The sequence below is a fragment of the Solanum stenotomum genome, chromosome 7 (assembly GCF_019186545.1).
Source record: "Solanum stenotomum isolate F172 chromosome 7, ASM1918654v1, whole genome shotgun sequence".
Classification (NCBI taxonomy): Eukaryota; Viridiplantae; Streptophyta; class Magnoliopsida; order Solanales; family Solanaceae; genus Solanum; species Solanum stenotomum.
In genome coordinates, this window is record NC_064288.1 from 8,795,630 (window position 1) to 8,816,268 (window position 20,639).

General features: G+C 37.4%; 1 protein-coding gene across 1 annotated transcript; it reads left to right on the forward strand.

The window, feature by feature from the left end:
• The first annotated feature begins 10,580 nt into the window (after positions 1-10,580).
• On the forward strand, positions 10,581-19,444 carry LOC125870155 (uncharacterized). Its single transcript, XM_049550500.1, has 3 exons — positions 10,581-11,273; positions 17,170-17,256; positions 17,335-19,444. Exons 1-3 carry the CDS (start codon positions 10,914-10,916, stop codon positions 19,195-19,197), a joined length of 2,310 nt encoding a protein of 769 aa, XP_049406457.1. The 5' UTR covers positions 10,581-10,913; the 3' UTR covers positions 19,198-19,444.
• The last annotated feature ends 1,195 nt before the right edge of the window (positions 19,445-20,639 follow it).

Sequence of the window (20,639 nt, forward strand, 5' to 3'; positions counted from 1 at the left end):
AAAATACTGAAAATCAATAAAGATGACAGAGAGGGAGGTAAAGAAAGGTCATGTCTACGCAGTTTCTCCATCTATCGGGGCATCAATGCTCGGTGCAACACTCTGATCTTGGGCATCAGTGCGTGGGGTATCAGTAACACTAGATCCGGCCATGGTGGTATCTACCAATGAAATCTGCACGGCTGAATCTACCATGGCCTCCTCAACCTCTGCCAGGCCCTCATAGGTCACCTATTCATCGACACCAAGCTGTTACTCATCAGTCTCAGCCTCGGACTCTGCAATAGTTATCTCCTTAACTCGAACCTCATCTTCGGTGGTAGCCAGAAGCACATTTATATCAGCAGGCATATCGGGGATCTCCACAGTCCCAAATATCATGGAATATATGTGGACTTCAGCTGGTCCACGTCCTTTCTCAACTCAGCAATAGCAGCCTTAAGAGTCGTCACCTCCTCAGTGGCCCATTGGTCTTTGCTCACATACCGTTATCCGTGTCGTAAGGGCATCAATAGTCACACTCATTGGTGTCACAACATCAGCAAGGGCCCTCTTGATCATGCCAGGAATGGTGGCCTCAAGCCTGGAGGCGCACCTATCAGCAGAATGGGCTAGCTACCCCATCCGTAGTAATGCAGCCTGGGTGAGTGGAGGTCAGAAAGTAGTAGCAACAGAGGCACCAGACCAAGGAGGCAAGGGAACTTCAGAGGAACTAGGCATCATGGAAGGGGCCGTACTAGGTATACCTAAAGGCCCAAGGGCTGGAGTAGGCAAAGGTGCCTCTAAAGGCAACGTATCAGTATCCACAATCGGGGATGTATCCACCGGGGCTGCCTTCTTCTTCTTGGCCTCATCCTTCAAGTACTCAGCCTCAATCCTTCAGATGTCAGTAAAAGATGTGGGAATTACTTTCACATCCTTCTTCTCATCTCGAGGCACCCGAGCCCGTCTGCATAACTCAGTGATCAACACCAGAAAAGGGAGGGAGGTTTGGTGCTGCTTGACCCTCATGGCCATCTCATGTGCGATAATTATACCTAAATTAAGCCTTGTCCCATCAATGATACAACCAAGGCAAGTTGCTTTCGCGTGGCAGAGAATCGACTCATTCTGAGATGGCATGATAGTACTGCTGATGAAGCCAAACCAAAACCTTGCTGCTATATAGAGGTCCTTCTTTTCAATGGGTGCTCCAACCTCGATCCACTTAGGAGTATCGTCAGATATTAGAGGAGCCAACCATTTTTTCATATTCTCCAGCATTTTTGTTATGATCATGTATTGACAGTCATCCTCAATTTCTTTTGAACACTCCAAGATTGCATTGATAACATCACTATCACACTTCACCTTTCTGCCCCTGACAACCACATAGTCTACCGATTTGAATTTAGCGGCCTTTTTCTTCCCTTGTGGCTCTAATGCTCCGTAAGCAGAGTAGAACTCTCGGACCCAATTGGAAACATAAGGGCCATAAGGTCGAGTGAATAGCTGGAACTTGTGAGACCTCAAGCAACTCACGATCTCCGAGTATTTGTCTATGACTCCATCAGTAGACAACCTATTCTCTTCGATGATGGTCCTCAATCCCTCAGTCTTTAGTCTATTCATAGACCGGGGAGAGGACTCTGTGCAGCTGGCACTGGGAACACAACCTGTGCTGGAGCGGGAGGAGAAGTACAAGTCTCTGTCACCCTGATCCTAGATGCATCCTCTTGGAGCGCAGTTCAGCACTTTGGGCATCAATATCTCATTATCCTCAGGCTCAGAAGTTGCAACATGATGGTCCTGGTGCTCACCCTTACTCTCAGAAGTGGTGAGGTGAGTGGCATATATATCGTCACTGTCGGAGCTGACCTCCGGTGATGCATGAGCAGGTGCCTTGCCTTTCCCTGTTCCCTTCCCACCTGTGGTAGGAAGTTTGTGTAGCCTTTGCCCTAGATACAGTTGCATCCTCATTAATGGTGATTCCCTTAGCCCTCCTGCGGGGCGTCATGTTTCTCCCTGCCACTTTTGGTCTAGCCATATTGCAAAAACATCGTAGAAAGTTAGAAACATCTTAAAGAAAAATCACAGAAATCATATTGCAGATAGACTTACCGAACCGATCGATGAGTCGCCAAATCACTCTAGTGAGCTAAATTGGGCTCGCCGAAAATATTGGCTTCAAAATTTTCCAAAAAAATGGCATGTCGGCGATGGAAGGGGCCTTTCGGTGAGCATAGACTAGCCCGCTGAAAGTTTCAATGCATTTTAGGGGTTAGGGGCGAAGAAAGGGTGATCAAATAAGACTTTCGGTGAGTCGCCGAGTGCAGTCGATGAACTCAAGCTTCTCGTCGAAAGTTACAGAACCAAAAGCATCAAAAACCATGAAATTAAAGGCAATAAAGAGGGATTCAACGAACCGCCGAATGGCTCGGCGAGCTTGACCTAGCTCACGAAACTGCCCAACGTGCCTACTTTTTACCCCGACTTCCAAAATCAACCCCGCAGCCTCCGAAAACAAAATCAAAGCATGCACTTATTCAATTAAACCTAGACCCATAAGACCCATGCCACCGGGATACTCAGACTTTCCCCGGTTTGGCCAAAATTTGGTCATTTGACGACTTAAGCCTTTAAGAATGACATCAAACGCTCCATCATCGGGCAAACTATGCCATTTAGCACAATTATGGGTTACTCAGATATCGCGCGACTAGACCCAACAACAATTAAGCACAACCCAACAATTTTATCAATTTTAAGACACGAAACTCTGGAAATCAACAATTAGGCATTTTAGGCAAGATCTTGAATTTAAGACAGGCAAATAAGCACACTTATACGAATTCAGAGAGGCCCAGCACACATCATTAAGAACAATATAACTGCAAATGAGTATAACCGCTAAATACGAGTTCGGGGTTCAGAAAACCAACATTTTATGCCGAATATGAGAATTGAAATGCTAGGCGGCAAAGGTTTCCAGCTCCAAACACAAGATAGACGACTAGGAACGGGTAAACGCAAAAATACGAGAAATATAGTGCGAGTGTGCTTTTGTGAAGTTAAAAATTGAGGGAAAGTGAAAGAGTTTGAACTTTTAAACCTTTGGCCTTTTAAAAACCGTCCAGTTCGCGCCCCTTCGACGATATTAGTCGACCTCGCCGAACCACTTAGCAACACACCGAGTCGTCACTTATCTCGCCGAGTTTTACAGGACCTCCAGTTAATGTGGGGGTCCAAACGACGGACAAAGTCGCGATCGCCAACCTGTTCGGCGATTCACCGACTTGTCCATGGACCCACCGAGTTTTACAAACTCCAACTTCATAATTACTTGAGTCCAACGCGGTCCAAGTCGGCCTCCTCGGCGAGTCACCGACTGGACATTTTGCTCGCCAACCTGTACTTTTCAAACACATTCCACACTTTCATCTACACAATCAACAGACGATTATTCCAAAAACAAAAATAAAACAATAAAAACTTGGGTTGCCTCCCAAGCAGCGCCTTAGTTAACGTCGTGGCACGATGCAAGTCCTCGCTTAAACCTCATTCTTGGGGTTCACCATAGTGTCACTAGGCAACCCCCTTGTTGTCTCGGGTTTAAATGAGAAGAAATTTGAACCATTTGGGTCTCCAACTGCTTGATAGAGACGAAATGAGAAGTAACCATTTGGTTAAGGGTCGATACATCTTTCTTCATCTCTTTCAAAATTTTAGCGGACCCCTCAACCTTGTTGAGAATACGAGAGAGCATATACTCAGATCGGCCATCCTCAGAATCTTTGTGCTTTTAGCGCTCGTGGGGAAGAACATACATATCATTTTCCCCGTCTCTTTCCTTCCAAGTGGGGTTACGATCCCTCCACTCTCTATCACGATCTCTTCAGCCCTCATTTAGCAAGATAACCTCTACCTTGGTTAGCTAGGAAGTTCACTTTTTCATTGTACAACGCTTTGAACTTGGCCTCATTAGGACTTGCACACCCAACATCCACAACATTGACACTCCTAGCACCAGCTCCCATGACATTTTTTGGCTAGGATGTCAAGTTGGGTCATCATCTTTGCCATGTTTTGGTCCCTCTGTTGGTCTTTCTCAAGCTGCACCTTGGTCAATTTAAAAGTGAGAGGAGAGACCTGATAATCGCGAGTGTACCAAGCCCGATTAATTTTGGTCATACCATCCAAAAGCTGGGCTGCTATAATGTAAGGTTGTTGCAGCAAACCTCTCGGAGAAAGCTAGTCAGCTACGCCCTTGTTCACCGAATCAAGGCTTCGGTAATAATATTGCAGCAAAACGCTGTCGGGCAAACCATGAGTTGGGCATTGAAACACCAGCTTTTTAAATCTTAGACAAGTCTCATGAATTGGCTCACCCTCCAAACGCTTGAAGCTTTGGATGTTGTCCCGAAGTGTCATTATCTTCGAATGAGGGAAACATTACACTTAAAATGCGGTGACAAGCTCTTCCCATGAAGAAATGGAGTCTCTTGGCAATTCAGCCAACCACTTGCATGTTTCTCCCATTAAAGAAAATGGGAACAACCTCAACCGGACCGACTCTTGGGATATGTTCTTGAAGAAGAACGGTCCGCAAATGTCATCAAAGTTTCTTATGTGCTCATGGGGATCCTCATGAGACAACCCACCAAACAACCCTTTCAATTGCAAGAGCTGCAACATGGTACTTGTAATGTGGAACACAACGTTCTCTTCGGCCGGAGGTAAGTGAATGGCACCAATTCCACCCGTTAGATGAGGTTCATTAACATTTGGCTCATTGACATCATTGAGGTTGCCGATGTCATCTTGGTGGCCCACTTGACTACCATTGCTTCCGTTGACACTCATTTCCTCTGTTTAAAACAGCAACACACAAACCAAAAATAAAAATAAGTAGATTCAACTATGACTAGCAAGAATAAAATTCAACTTAACCAAAAGAATCTTAAACAACACCACTCCTCGGCAGCGGCGCCATTTTGATTAACGTTTCAAGGACACTTCATCTAATTCTAAGCGTCAACGATTTCTAGTTAGTATAAAACCTAACTAAGTGAGTTAGGGTCGAATCCCACAGTGAACGGTACGTGTTTAAGATTCAATAGTAAAGTGTGACCGTGGTCAAATCAGTCATAGGAATAAAATTTATCGAATAAAAACATCATTCAAATCAGGGGGTGACACGAATGTCAAATGGAGGGTTTTGGTTTGAAATTATCAACTATAACAGCAGCAAACAATACAAAATAACAATAACGAGACGGGTTCTTGGGATGTGATTTGATTATAGGCTAATATAGATAAATGGGTAATTGCAACTATTAGAAAATAGCTAGATATTAGTGAGTAAGCTAGACTATAGAGGGGGTAAACTTTCTCTCGAATAGTTTACCCTGAATCAAGTCGATTTCTCTAGAACATCAACGAGTATGCAAAATAAAAGCAACCTACACTTTAGTCCATTCACTCTCTCGAGTTGAATATGTAGAAAAAGGTTTATGATTCACTCTCTCGAGCTGAACCCATGACAACCCAATACCCACAGACCATCAATCAATAATCTTAGTTTTAAAACCTCTCTAGCAAGCCAAAAACACAAGGGTAGAATTGCATTTGCAACTACAATTCTTAAATTAAACCACAATTAATGATTGAACTCACTTCTAAATAGCATTTAAACTAACAATTAGTAATACCCAAAAACTAAATCAGCCCATAATCACACTCCAAGAATTAGGGTTTTAGCTAGACATTATAAAAAGATAAAAATTGTTTCCAAATTGAGTTTCCATCAACTGGTAAGATTGATGTCTTTACAATGGTCCAAGTTGAAGAATCTCAAAGACTCACTTACAATTTCTCAAAAGTGAAAAACTTCAATTCTTCAAAGCTTAGAAAAACTAGAGAAAATTCGTCTTAGAGTTCAAAACTTGATAAAAATCTCTTCTAAAGAGTAATTGATACTAAACTAAATATTCAAAAATATATTTATAGTCGCCAAAAATGTGCTGAGAAGAGTCACTTGGCGAAGTAAGTCGGGCTCGCCGAACCATTCAGTGATCTACCATTTGGTCATTTCCATCGCCTCTCTGCCTTGGCCTTTAGCATCCCAAGGTCTGTAACTTTGGGCAATCCAACACTGCACGCGGAACCACTCGGTGATCCGCCGACTGCTCCTTTCTCTCGCCGACTTGATTCTTTCCTTCAGGGCTTAGCACACTGGAACTTTAGGCGGTCAAGTAGCCATTCAACGACTCGCCAAGTGGACTTGGCGATCATCAGACTTGTTTTTCTTCATTGTTTTAGCTTGCTTCTTTCCTTTTTGCAAATCAGTGTCCTTGCTTTGTTCCTCAATCCATATACCTAGAAATCAAAGGTTTTACATAAATAAGCATTTGAGGACACTAAATCATTGTAAACAAAGCCCTAAATGAGTCCAAATCTCTGACTCATCAGTGGACCCACAGGGCGTGCTGGTCATCCGTGGGTGGTGGTCTGCAACTCAGTTCCGAAGACCCTGACCCACGACCCCTCACCCACGGGGAGTGGGTCCCTTTCGTAGGTCTACTGTTTAGAGGCAGATTTTTGGGTCCTTGAGGTCCTTGAGGAGTTGTACTTTGACATTCTAACCTTCAACCCTTCATTTTAAGTACAGGAAGTTATATCTATGACCCTAACCCTCACGTCAAGCTCTAGTTTAGCCTACTAGTTTCCAGGGTGTTACAATAAGAATGACTATAAATTGGAAAGATCGCGTCACTACAAAAAGAGATTCAAAAAATTTAACCAAGACCCTAGTAAAAATAAATTCAAATCAAATAACACTGACAAGTGTTGGGACTGCGGAAAAATAGGACATTGAGCCAATAATTGCCCAACCACTAATAAAAAGAAAGACAAAATTAATATGTTAGAGTTAGAAGAAGAGGTTAAGAATAAATTATATTCCATTCTAGAAGAAGATGAAAATAACTCCTCCACCAATAAAAATTTTAGCGATGACGATAAGCTAAATATAGCTTATAGTTCTGATATTAGCAAATTATCAAATCCTTGTGGATGTCGTATTGCAATTTGCACCTGCAAAACCATTCCATAAATATAATTGCTAGTAGTAATAAAGAAACATTCTTTGATATGATAGATCATATTGAAGACCCCGGTTTAAAGAAAAAAATATTTAATTGCCTCAAGAGATTTAATTCTTGATAAACAATCTGATAACAAAACTATTAAATCTTTAAACATGACAAATGTATTAAATAAATTTAAAGAACCAAAATCTAAAACAACACTACAGAGTATTCAGACAAAATTATAACATGTAAACAATGAAATAAACGATATTAGATATAGACTTAACATTTTAGAAGTTGAATCAATTACTAATAAAATATTAAATAATCTACCATCTAATCAAGAACCGAAATTCTATAAATCTAAATCTGAAGATACATCAAAAGAAGTAGAGTTTCTTGAAGAACCTCTATCTAAATCAGGAATTAATGCAATTACTGTCGTTAAAACGCAAAACTACCACATATCTATTACATTAGTAATAAATAAAAATTATATTATCTATAAAATTGTATTATTTAATACTAATATAGATCAAAATTGCATAATTGAGAAATTAATTCCTAATAAGTACCTAGATGTTGGTCCAAACTATGCCTAACCCTGCAAATATAGGCATGTTGGTAGAATGATACAATTGACACTACGCTTATTTAGATATTTTTTTGTGTTGTATATTTAATAGTGTGTCTAAAATTAATTAAAAAGGACAAAGTAATCATATTATATATCTTATATATGTATATATTTTATATATAAATGAAAAAATAGTTACAACAAAATTAAAATAAGAAGGTAAATGTAATATTTTGAATCACAAAAAATGTCAGTGTGGATGAAGAGAAACCTATACGAAAGTTTTGAAATTATTTCTTTTAATTTCTTTTAGTGAAAATGTTAATTTGTGAAAGGTTACAAAGTGATTTAACTAATTAAATGTGAACCTCCTTCTTTAATATTTTTAAATAATTAATTGGTTTATTTTATTTACCATGATTTAAGTAAGATTTATATAAGGTGAGAATCATTAATTTTAAAGCCTTAAATATTAGAACTTCTAATATAGTTTTAATAAGGAAGGATCAAAGATGTAAGAAATAAATTTTTAGTCAATATAAAGTACTAAATATTAGGATTTCTTACCTATTACAAATAAGTAAAGATTTAATAGTTATAATTTTAATTAATTTCAAAATCCTAAATATTAGGATAATAATTAAATAACAATTATTTGAGAAAAATAGTAAATGCCTATTTTGTCTATTGTAGAGTTTAATGAAGGGCGAAAATTCAATCAACACTTTTAAATATCTTCATATTTTTAAAATAATACTAGTTTAGTGTACGTGCTTTGAATAGATGCCGCATAATCAATAAAACTATATACAAAAATAAATAAAATTATTAAAAAATAGCAATTGACATTAACACAAATATTATACCTATCTAAAATATCAAAATTTCATATAGAAAGATTACAAAGTTGTATTTTAAAAAATAAAACCTCTTACTTTAATACTTTTTCTAAAAAATTATTGTTTATTATAATTTAAATAAGATTTATATAAGGTAAACATATTGAGTTTAAAGTCTCAAAAGTTAAGACTTTTAATATAGTTCAAATAAAGAAGGATTTAATAAGTAGATTTAGTCAATTTAAAGTAATAAATAGTAAGAGTTCATACATATTATAAATGAACAAAGATGTAACATTATAGCTTTAATTAATTTTAAAGTCTTAAATATTAAGAAAATAATTAAATGACAATTATTTGCAAAAAAATAGCAAATAAATAATTTTGTCTATTAATTTTTTTTTTAATGAATGATAAAAAGTTCAATCAACATTCTATGAAACCTTTATAATTTTAAGTTGTTTGTGTGTATCACATCAAGCAATAAACATATTAAAATTATTTAAAATAATAACTAACGTTAAGATAAATATAATATTTTGTAAAAAAATGATGAATTAAATATTATTACATAACTTTTGAAGATGCAAAGCGATGAATTTCGTTAATATATGTATCTCACTACACAACTTTTTACAAATAATATTATTAACTTTTGTTTTCTTTTGTCATTTTGATTGCATTATTATTGCATTATTATTATTAAAATTTTATTTTATTATGATACATATATATTATAAAGTCAAAATATTTATTTACCTAATAACTGATTGATTGTATAAATACTTTTAAACTCACTAATTAACCATAAAATTAGTAAACATATTCACTATTTGAATTTGAATTATTGGAGGTTCTCTAACAGTTGAGGACTCTTGTGATATTTTTTTTTTTATTTTTTTTTCTTGTGACTTGGAGAAAAAGTTGGAACCTTCTAACGTCAGCAGTGCAACGTATAAATAATAATATAAATAACGTTACATTTGAGGAGAAATTTCCCATATCTTTTACTTGGGTCCTACCATGATTTAAATAAATGATCCGTAGTAAAGTACAAGTACTTTTCGCCAATAAATAATTTCCATCCATTTTCATTTGTGGTATCGTTTAGTTTGATATGATATTTTTTTAAAAAAATTGAAATTGAAAGTGTAAATAATTTATATTATAGTGGTTATAAATAATTTAATTAAAAATAAAAGAAAAAAATTTAAAATTAAATTATTTTTAATTATAATAAAATAATATTCTTTTTGGACAAATTAAAAAAGAAAAAGTAACAACACTTAAAATAAATGGGACAGTGGAAGTGGAGTATTTCTTTGGTCGTCTTTTTAGTTGCCCATAATATTCAAAAATAAATATATTTTTAATTTAAATAATAATTTATCACATTTACTAAAATTATTAATCGATTTAGAGAGAAGTATTGAAAACACTCTTAAACTTGATACTAATTATTAATTTCTTCCCTAAATTATTGACAGCCTTTAAATTGAACTTAAATACACCTTCACCTACCACATGACACAGTAAGTGGATTCAAGCTCTAATAGAAGCATGAAATGCTTCGTTCGTTCAAATAACATGTTTGTTTTGATTGTTACTTATATAATATTGTATTGTATCATTTAAATCCATCATTAGGCAACAACGAAAAGTCTCATTTTACGTAACGATTGATTTGGTGTGATTGTGTCGTTACCTTAATAGATTCCTCTCATTTTATCTTTACTTATTATTTAATTATCTTATTTTATCTTTTATTATACATTTTCATAATAATTTTACCTCGTCCTCTACTTTTCTTACAGATTTATTATTTAAATTGTTGAAGTATGACATTACATAACTATAAAAAATAATACAGTCTATCCAACCACTACGTTTAATAAACAATATAATGTGATACATTATAAAATAATATATAACAACCATTTGAACAAAATATTAATAAAAATCCAAAAGATTGTAAATATATTTCACTCATATTTAAAAAATTAAAAATATATTTAAGGATATTTTCAATGTTTTTCTCTCCGTCATTGTTCGTACGGCGAAAGAATCGGTAAGAGCATCTCGTAATTTACCTGGTTTGTGACTCAACCAACCAACCGAAAGACTCAACGCAGAAAAATCAAAAAACTATAGAGAGACTTGAAAGGAGTGAGAATGAGCAAAAAGCTCCATAATTCAATCTCTCTTTCTCTTCCAAATTTCTGTATATTAGGGTTTCAATCACTTTTAATTTTCAATTTATCATCATTATTCACCCATCTCCTTCGCCCCCTATTCACCTCTGACACCGGAATTTTTCTATTCAACAAACCCTAGTGTTGTGGGGTTTTTTTAAATTCTTGGTCGAAGAAAAGTATGTAAGATTTTGGGGGATTTCAAGAAATTGTGAGAATTTGGGTTACGTACGCAATGATGGATGATCCGGAGAGAGTGATATTGGATATAAGTTCAGATGAAGAAGTGGGTTTTGTGAAAAACAGAGGTGGCGATGGTGGCGGCGGCGGTGGAAGAGGGAGCGATGACTATGACTGGATAACGGAACTTTTGGGTGAAGAAGGGGATGGACGCAGCAAAGATGATTCTGATGATGTTGTAGTGGTGGGGGAAGTTATTGTGAATCCAAAACAAAATTTGAAGTTGTTAACCAATGCTGACGATGATGATGATGATTGTGTGGTTTTGGAGGAAGACCCAGATAAGCCTGTCGAAGTTGAGAATGATAGAGGTGATGATTCTGATGAATTGCTTGTTGTAAGCGAAAAGGGTCAGGTACTGAGTTTTGCAAGATCACACCTTTATTTTTTTTATTGTTAGAGATAACACCTTTTTTTAATATTTACCCAATTGACCTAGTGTCTGTTTTGTTTGCTTCAATAAGTGTCTTGATTTGTGCTGGAAAGTTTTAAGTTAGTAGTGAAAAAAGACCTAGCAAAATGGCAAAGGGAATGAATATACAAAAGAATAGAGGAAAGATTATGAACATGTGGAGTTTTAGAGAGATGATAGTCTCTGCTCATTTCCTTCAAATAGTTTATGACTTCACTATTAGATTTCTTGGCAGGATCTTCTAATATTTGCTGGTATCTTGTTCTGGTGATATCAAACAATCATCTATTATTTTAATTCTGTGAATTACAGAAAAAAAATCTCTTCATCTAAAACCCCATTGAAGCCCCTAGGTTTTAAACTCATAAAGATCTTAGGGATCGTTATTTGGAAACAAGTTATCCCGGGATCATTTATCCCATGATTGTTATCCCACCCTCAATGTGGGATAAAAGTAACACTACAATCCCAGGTAAGCTATCTCACGAGTTTATCCCAACCAGACATAGGATAAACTCATCCTAAAATTAATCTCGGGATTTGTTATTACTTATCCTCCTGCCAAACAAGCCCTTAATTTAGAAATTACCAATAATAAAAAAGAAGGATCTTAAACAAGAAACCTCCTTCTACATGTCATCAAAAAGTACAATCAAAGGTGGAAAGGTGAAACTTTTGTAATCTGAACCACCACTTGTGCTTTCCACTCATTTCTTCTGTATGATACATTTGTGTGGTTTTTCTCTCACAAAGCCGGTTAAGTGAGAAGCAGAAGGGACCTGAGTGGCATGTCTGTGTACTCTGTGTGTGGTGGTGGGGATATGTAGAGAGTTTGGCATGAGAAGTTGAGGCTTAAGTTTGGAGAACAAAGCAACACTACAGAGGTCCAATGGAGAGTGCCAGGCTGGGTGGGAAGAAAGACCCTTCACTGTGTTAGTTATCACATGGCTTATCTCCTTAGCTACGCCTACAGTTGTATTTCTTTTTTTGTACAAATTCGAAAGGTCCTTTGGTTGTTCATTTAGGTCTTCACTAGGAGGGTTGTCCAGCCAAGTTTATCTTATAATTGTCTTTTTTTTAAGAAGCGTGATGTCTGGACCACTTTGTAGTTTGTGCGCACCTCGACTAATTCCACAGTGTAATTGTTACCTCCCACTAGCATAGGTACTCCGTCCACCAAGCTTGGATAGATGGGAAGATCACCTAGTTTTTTTGCCGTAAACTTGAGACCTTTGTTGTCTTTTTTTTTTTTTTTTTTCCTTTTACGGATAGGGAAACAAAAAAAAGGTGGAACTTTTGTAATCTGAACTCTACCTGTGCTTTCCACCAATTTCTTCTGTATGATACATCTGTGTCATTTTTTCTCTTGGCTTTAATTGGGCTCAGTGTCAAAATTGCTTTTGCATTGCAATTCACTTTTGTTCGAGAATAATATTTATTTGCATGAAACCAGAAATCACATGTCAAACTAGTATGCATTCTGGAATTATAAACAATTAGCGGAAAAAAAGATCTTCCCCTGTAGATTTTTGTTTTTCAAATTCAGTCAACATTGGGTCTGGGCTTTCCACACTTTCCCTCTTTTATGGAAGTGTCAAGCTGTCTTTATGATTATCTGCATTAGCTAACTAGTGGTATCATAATAATAGGCGTAGAGGTGTTCTTTCTGTATCCCCTTAAATCTTATTCTTTGTTACTTCAATGGATTTGTGTTGATTCAGACTCAAAATATGTTTCTTCATGGCCATTAGGTACTGGTCATTCTCTAGCTTGTTACACTACTAGATTCTCTCTCTCTTTAACCTTTTCTCAAGTCAGAGCATGCCCTTCATGTTGGGGTAAATTTCTTTTTTCTTAAGTCACTGTCACACCACCTCTGCTTGATTTGTTGGATGCACTTTCTTATTAAGGCATAGCTCAAGTGAGATGCATCTTTTATTTATATTGGTTAAGGCTTTTCGCTCAAAATCCATATCTTTACAATTGTGGCAATAGGGTTATGGTTAATGATTAGCCAACATGATTCTTTCTAGTTGGTTGCTTCTGTATTCTTACAAGCAATTAGGGATTAGTATGGTTGCTAATTTGATTGTTTTCTTGAATTTTCTAGTCATTGTTTTGTTGTCAATGGACAAGAGGATTTGGAGGTTGTAGAGTAGGGTAGAAGATTAGCCGCTAGTTGAGTGTCCTCTTGCTTTTCTGAGGGATAGGCTTGGTGGTAGTACTTGTACCTACTTTCTTACCTTTAGTACTAGCACTATCCTACGCAGGGGCCATCCTGACCATTTCAATAGTTTTCTCCCTTGCGTGAGTTTGCTTTTATGTATTCCTTTTTACGTACTAACCTATATTTGCCCCTGTGTGGGCCTGTTGCTTTATGCATTTCCCTTTCCCTAAATGTGCCCCCTATTTCATTTCGCTTTGTGTACTCCTTGAAGGAGCGTTTTGATTAGATATATGAAGCTTATATTTTTGGGCAATGGAATGGTCTAAATACGGCACATATGTCTTTCAAATCGCTAGGCGGCCCCCTTGGCAAAAAAAGGTCACATACCTGCTTGGGACGCACTATATAACTATTTATGTGCTACGTGTTATAACTGCTTTGTGTGATTGTGTTGCTTTGTTCAGGAAGGGCTAATCCACTCCTTTTCAAAAATATCAAGTCACTATTAAATGTCTGTCCAAATACTCTCCAAATCTTGAGTTTCCCAAGAAAAATCCAAACCTTTCACTCTCCAAATTCTAAATCATACTCTCTCATCTCAGAAAACGTTGTACTTGCCACCCTCAAACATGGAAAGAGATTTGAGCTTACAAAATACAACTGCTCCTGTGGAAAATAACATTTGTACCCTTTTTGAAGTCCAGAATACCAAAGGAAAACATGTTTAATTGATCTAGCAATGAGTTTGTCCTTGTCTGGCTCATATCATAAAAACATGTATCTAGACTCTATGATGAAGGAGAGAAAAAGAGACCTAATCCTGTATGGCTAAAGAAGACATTCGGTTGATTAATGCAGTAAGTTACCTGAAATTAGAACATTTGATGAAATAGTAGAGTGCTGTTGTTACAATCAAGTGATCGTTTGTGTGCTCTGCTATCTATTTTGTTGTGGATTATGGTGGAAGATGTGGAATTAAGCATTTCTCAAGAAGTATTTTATTTTAGCAAAAGTAGTCATTGGTAAAGGTTACAATGTACTGAGAGTTTATGCTGCCGGTAACCTGACCAGAACTCATTCATTTATATGAACAAGTTCAAATGGATACGCATGATTATTAACTCAACTCGGATAGGATGTATTTTTTTCACCTTCAAGTAGACACGGGTCGAAAGAAGAGAAGGGATCATCCACTGAAGTTTGAAAGATCCACATGTTCTCGATTATCGGATCACTGGAGAAGTGGATGTGTTTTTTTCACCTTCAAGTAGACACGGCTCGAAAGAAGAGAAGGGATCATCTACTGAAGTTTGAAAGATCCACATGTTCTCGATTATCAGATCAGTGGAGGAGTGAGTATCAGTCGGCAGTGCATGTATTTAAAGATGAACTAGCAGAGAGATAGTAATGACCTTGTCACTCACGCCTACATGTCATTCCTCGTTTCTGTACAAGAGCATATTTATTGCCAAGTCAATAGAACAATAGAAGCCTTGTATAAGTTTATTGATTTTAGGGTTATAGGCTTCTTAATCAAAAATCTAGTTGGCATGAGTGAAAGAGTTGGTGAGGCAGGAGACAAGAGTGGATCTGATTGTGCCACATAGATGATAGATGACTCCTTAGGAACTTATTATAATCAACACTAGAAATCATGATGGTCTGATCCCTTAAAGGATTTTGATTTTCTGTTCAGATTACTGTTGCAGCACCAGATGGCTGCAGTTAAATGGATTCCCTTGAAGGCGAGGTCCTCTACCTCGACAAGAAATTTCTATCATTTATCTGGGAAGCCAGGTCAGAGGTCTCCACAATGGGGTAGATCAAGCCTCAGTGACTGTGAGCTTTATTTTTCAGAGAGACAAGATAAGAATGGACTGATAAGTAACATATCACCGTGAAAAGTCTATCATGTTGCTTCTTCCATTTATTTGTTGGCAGTGACTGCCTAAATGACATACATGAATTAAACTGCACCCTTACATGATCATTATGCTTTGATGTGTGTGAACATGTCATAATCTTTCTGGTTGAACCCTAGTACACTTGGATTTCAATACAGCGTCTTGCAATATTCCACCCCTTGTAATGAGGAAATGGATAGTTAAGTTACATCATTTAGGGTAATGCCCACCCTTGCCTAACTTCTCTTTTCTCTCTCTGCATGTGTCCATGCTGTAAACTATGTTTGTTACAGAAGGTCAAACATTGAAGTTTGGTTGACTTTAACTGCACCAATTCCATGTAATGTTCTCTTAGGAGGTGAAACTGACTGAGTGATAGTAGTCTGCCTATTACATTAGCTAGACAGCTGTGTGTCAGAGCATACCATGGAGTTGTGTGATTTGATGGATAAGTTATCCCCCCGCCGCCATACAATGTGTGTGTGTATATATATATATATTTTATTTTTTATTTTCTTTGGTTCTCATTAGCCCTTGTACTACAGAGGACATTTCCAACAAGGTAGTAGTGAATTTGTGAAGGTAAGTTTACATCCCTTCCTCCTGGGGGCAATTTATCGATTTTGGAGATGAGATTACCTGCACTTTTATTGTAGTAAGATAACCCATGTAATTAAGGGAACGATGCATATAAGAACTATTTATATGTCTACAAACAATAAAGACAGCATATGTTGGAAGGGAAAGAAAGATGGGATCCTTACAGTCAAATCATGCTACACCCTTCTGCTCAATCCACACAATGCAACATCAGTTTGGGCCTTGGAAAAAAGTTTGGAAAAGCCATGCCCCTTGCAAAGTTCAGATCTTTATTTGGTTAGTATGCAAAAATGCATGTCTCACACAGTGGAATTTGCAAAGAAGAGGAATGCACATTTGCTGTAGAGCATTATGTGAAGAGCAACCAGAGGACACTAACCATCTATTTCTGCATTGTAACGTAATTGCTCAATTGTGGGACATATTTTTTTGTCACCTTGGGCCAAAAATGGACAATGCCTAGAGATGCACAGGATCTTCTACAAAGTTGGCACAAGAGGGGGCTGAGTGGCATAAATTCAAGACTGTGGAATGCAATACCTGCAACAATTTGGTGGGTTATCTAGAGAGAGAGAAACTCAAGAATTATTGAAGACAAAAAGGAGAATGTAATTAGTCTCAAGTCTCATTGTATTTCCTTGTTATCTTTTTGGAGCAAAATGGCAAATATACATGATTCTCTGAATCAGCCATGATTGACTTGATTAGTTCTCTACACAACCTGTGGGAACTATTTTGATGTATAGCATACTCTTGATGCTGATACTTATATAAAATTTTACCTTACAAAAAAATACACAAGTCATTTGTTACCTAGTCCTATGTTGAACTTGCTTAACTTGTGGTTGGTAGTGAAATAGCTGCTTTGCTATAGTTCTCCTGCATGATCTTTGCACGTGATGGGGGCTAGATTGGTCCACTATGAGCATGCACTAAGACACATTGATGAGTTTTTAATGGTGAATGCACTTAATATCAGTGGCATTGCAATTTTTTTGGAGTAAGAAGTGTTGAATGGAGAATTCCCCTCGTCTGTTATTGTACATTTTCTCACACTAATTTATTATTACAATGATTATAATTGTACGGTGTAATTTACGAATCTCACTTGGGAGTTTGAAGGTGGTCTTTTGATGTTGATTTCTTCTGCTTGTCTTCCTTTTTGCAGATTGCCTGCAGAGATTATCCCCATTCACGACATCTTTGTGCTAAATTTCCCTTTGGTTCTACTCCCCATGAACGGCATTGTGATCAGGTAATTTTTTCCTTCATTTGAATTCCATTTAGTTTGAGTGAAATTTGTTAGTCTTGATCACTATTCTCTTAATTTCAGTGCCATTGTTATGTTTGTGACACAATTGCTCCATGTGTCTACTGGGGCACTGGCATTTCCAGCACAGCCCATTGTCATGCCACTGACAAGGACAAGTTTTGGAAAGCACAGAGACAAAACACAAGGAAAAGTGATAAAGTGCTTCCACTGGTCACTCCATGCCGTGGTACTTCAGTATCTGTCCCCCCACCTGTAGCTAACCAAGCTCCAGGTTTTATTCAGAGAGTACCCAATTATCCTCCACATAACCAAATGTCTAGACAAGCCCCGATTCGTCCTTGTTCCATGTCAAGCAGTCCTGGGTTACCAAATTCAACTAGACAGCAGTCCACTGCTCTTAGAGACAAATTTCATAGCCATGTTGTCTCTCAACAGTTGCGCAATGCAAGCATTAATGTTAATCCAGGGGACAGAAGGCACAGTGTTAGTCACATGGGTCCCCAGTTTTTTACTCCCCGAACAGCATTCAAAAGGGCAGGGTCATCTGGACAGGCGTTTGCAACTGATAGATCTGGATACAATTCACCAAACACTTGTTCTGTGCCTCAATTTGGTAGAACTCATTCTTCAGCGGCTAGGTGGCAGGTGCCTTCTGCCTCACGGCCTGTAGGCTCCAATAAGTATATTGCTTCCTCCCAGCACAATGCTGGCATACTTGGTGCTAGGGCTGTTCCTTACCAACCTCCACTACAGAGGCAGCCTGGTTTTGTGGGTGTGCCTGCAAATTATGCACCAATGGGACCTCAGATACCCGCTCAGCCCCATGCTGGGATACGTGGTGTTAATGCTGTTTCTTCCCAACATCAACTACCTCGGCAGCCTGCTCTTGTGGGTGCACCTGCAAATTATGCACCAATGGAGCCTGAGATCCTTTCCCAGCCCAGTGCTGGCGTAGTTGGTGTTAATGCTGTTTCTTTCCAACCTCGGTTACCTAGGCAGCCTAGGTTTGTGGGTGCATCTACAAATTATGCACCAATGGAACCTCAGATTCCCTCTCAGCCACAGGTCAGTGTTTGTGCAAATTCGGCGTCTTCGGAAGCTCCAACATTCCTTCTGCCATATGCTAATTCATCACCTTCTCAACCTCACTTGTCTACACTTCCTAGTGTTCTAAGTGAATTTGAAAGTCTTGTTTCCTGTGAAAATTCAGTATCCTCCCAGTCACAGGTGGGTAATATGTATAACAACCCACTGTCATCTGAAGCCCAAATGTTCTCTCAACAGTATGCAGACGGAAACTCTGCTAACAGTTTACCTCTGCTATCTTCAGTAGCCTTCCATCCTGAAGGAGGAAACACTTCTGTAAATACCGCTGCTTCCCAGTATCTACTGGCCGCCCCAACAAATGCAGTCACCGCTCTTGGAAATTCAACTACCCCCGTCTCCCAGTTGTCCAATCAGCCAGATCATGGAACCTCACCAAACATTTCAGTTCCCTGCAGTGGCGATTTGCCTTGCCCTGCTACAATGGAAAACACTTTTGGAAGCAGGTGTGAGAACACTTTCTCTTGCCAACCTGAACTTAGACAGCATGTTTCATCATCATCATTTGATAGCAAAAATATTTCCCAGCATGAATATCAAGGTGAAAATACTTTAATTCCAAGTTTCGAAGATTTTGACTTTGGTTGGGAGACACATGTTAGCCAAACTAATAGTTCGGGTAATGTATATAATCCTAAACCTGGTGAGACACCGGAGGTAAGTAGACATCCTCAGTTAATGGAAAACACAAGCGATTTGGACATTCAGTATTCTGATTGGTTAGTTTCTGCACCTTCAGACGCCCCAGTTTCAACAGGATTTAACATATTGTCCCCTGAAGCTCCTCCCATAGATTCTGGATTTTTTGTTGACTTCTAAATGTTGGTGGCATCCTTGACGAAAAAGGGCCTTCTGGTTTCTTCAAAGTTTTTTCTTTTAAAAACAAAATTAGGAATGCTTCTCCCCTTTGAAGGGTAGCAAGGTACATATGGTTAAAGAGTTAGGGTTAACAGGTTAAGTTTTCTTCGGGTGTAAACTGCTTTTGTTTCTGAAACACAAACAAATTCCATTCACCTGTAAATGTTACTAATCTCTTATGTTATGCTATCTAAATGACAGCTTTTTTCTCAAAAACTGATTCTAGTGAAGAGATGTGATCTGCAATTGTCAATTTTTATGAATATCTGTGGCCTGGAACTCATTGGTTTTATGGGCTACCAGTTTTGCAACAGTTAAGAAATTCACCTGTACTTGGTGCTAATTTCTTATGTAAATCTATCTTAACAGCAACTGTTCTCACTTGAAAATGAACTAGTCAAGATATGATTTAGGAATTTTTTAAATGGATATCAGTGCTCTGCCTGGACCTCAATGGTTTTATTGATGACTAGTTTTGTAACAGTTGAGAAATTAACCTTGTATCTGCTGGACGAACAACACTGGTGGATAGGTGATTCTAGCCTGCTGTCTGTCTTGCTGGACAAAATTACGCGGTGATTGTGCTGATGGGATATAACAGCTATCATTTGCAAGTTGGTTGAGAAATTAACCTTGTATCTGCTGGACAACAACACTGGTGGATAGGTGATTCTTGCCTGCTGTCTGTCTTGCTGGACAAAATTACGCGGTGATTGTGCTGATGGGAGATAACAGCTATCATTTGCAAGTTGACTCATACTATAGTTAATAGAGAAACAATGCTTGGTTGGTTAGAAACTGTGCTTTGAAATAAAAGGCTCTTGGTAGCATGATTTATCAATGTAAGATTATGGAAGGTTATATATCTAGTCAACAGATTATGGAACAAAAAGAGGTGGGGAAGGAAAGGATAAAGTAGTTAGTTTAGACTTTGGTCAAGGGGTGCGTGGCCTTTCTATTTTGGTAATAATTTTCTAAGTATAGTGCATGGAGGAATTGATTTCCTATGTTCATATATAATTTTCTAGTTATATGATCGATAAATATCTTCGATGAAAAATATCATATAAAGTAATATTTTTAATAGACTAAGATAAAATCTTCCATTAGAGAATCAAATAAATCAAGCTTACAGAAGAAAGAATCAAAATTTAGCACTTACTTCTCTTATATATTAATTTGTCAACATGTGCGTGTAGTACCTATTTATGTAAACTAATATTTATATTAGTCGAACAATGATTTTGAATAATACATTATACCAATGAAATAATAACTTGCAAATTTATATGAATGATCAATGTGAATCATTGTATGTGGGTTTGTTTGTTGAGGTCATAGTCATTGGATATCATCTCAACCGATAAAACTAAATAGTCAAAGTTTAATTTGATACATGTGAT